Raw genomic sequence first — 567 nt, 5'->3', positions numbered from 1 at the left:
TGCTGCCCCCCAAATGCCTCCATTGTAGAACAAGATGAACTGCCTCCATGACACCCCGAGGATCCAGACAACAATTTCTTCCTATAACCTCTTTCTAGCAAGAAAACCTTTTATTGTATAAGAAGCCGATATTGTCCTCTTATTATTAGTAAAGTGTATAATACTCTTTATCAAATTTTCTCCGGTGTTCTTCCAGCTGGAACAGCAGCGTCAGCAGCTCCTGACTGAACGCCAGAACTTCCACATGGAGCAGCTGAAGTACGCCGAGATGCGGGCGCGCCAGCAGATGGAGCAGCAGAACCTACAGCAGCAACAGCAACAACAGCAGCAACAGCAGCAGCAACACGGGCAGAACCTGCAGCAGCACGGGCCGAATCCCCAGCACCCATCACCAGGCCCTGGAGCCCCCGGTATGGGCCACATCCCTCCTACTCCCCACCCCGGGGGGATGATGGGTCTCCCACAGCAACCGCAGCCACCTCCCTATGGCGCTCACCACCAGATGCCACCTGCCCATCCGCCACAAGCAGGCATGTATTCTGGCCATTGGCAGGGGAGGGGGGAGTT

At 55.0% G+C, this 567-nt stretch overlaps 1 protein-coding gene across 1 annotated transcript in view; it reads left to right on the top strand.

Moving 5' to 3' along the window:
* Window positions 1–567, top strand: part of SMARCC1 (SWI/SNF related, matrix associated, actin dependent regulator of chromatin subfamily c member 1) — a gene marked incomplete at its 3' end in the record, with an annotated part of 46,685 nt that overhangs the window by 37,737 nt on the left and 8,381 nt on the right. Inside the window, exon 30 of the mRNA XM_018571513.1 lies at window positions 197–530. Within this exon, the coding sequence (XP_018427015.1) occupies window positions 197–530 (334 nt within the window). The remainder of the gene's footprint in view (window positions 1–196; window positions 531–567) is intronic.

This window comes from Nanorana parkeri, unplaced genomic scaffold (assembly GCF_000935625.1).
Source record: "Nanorana parkeri isolate BGI_ZX_2015 unplaced genomic scaffold, ASM93562v1 scaffold1772, whole genome shotgun sequence".
Classification (NCBI taxonomy): domain Eukaryota; kingdom Metazoa; phylum Chordata; class Amphibia; order Anura; family Dicroglossidae; genus Nanorana; species Nanorana parkeri.
The sequence above is the reverse complement of the archived record's forward strand: the minus strand, read 5'-3'. Positions and strand labels throughout refer to the sequence as shown.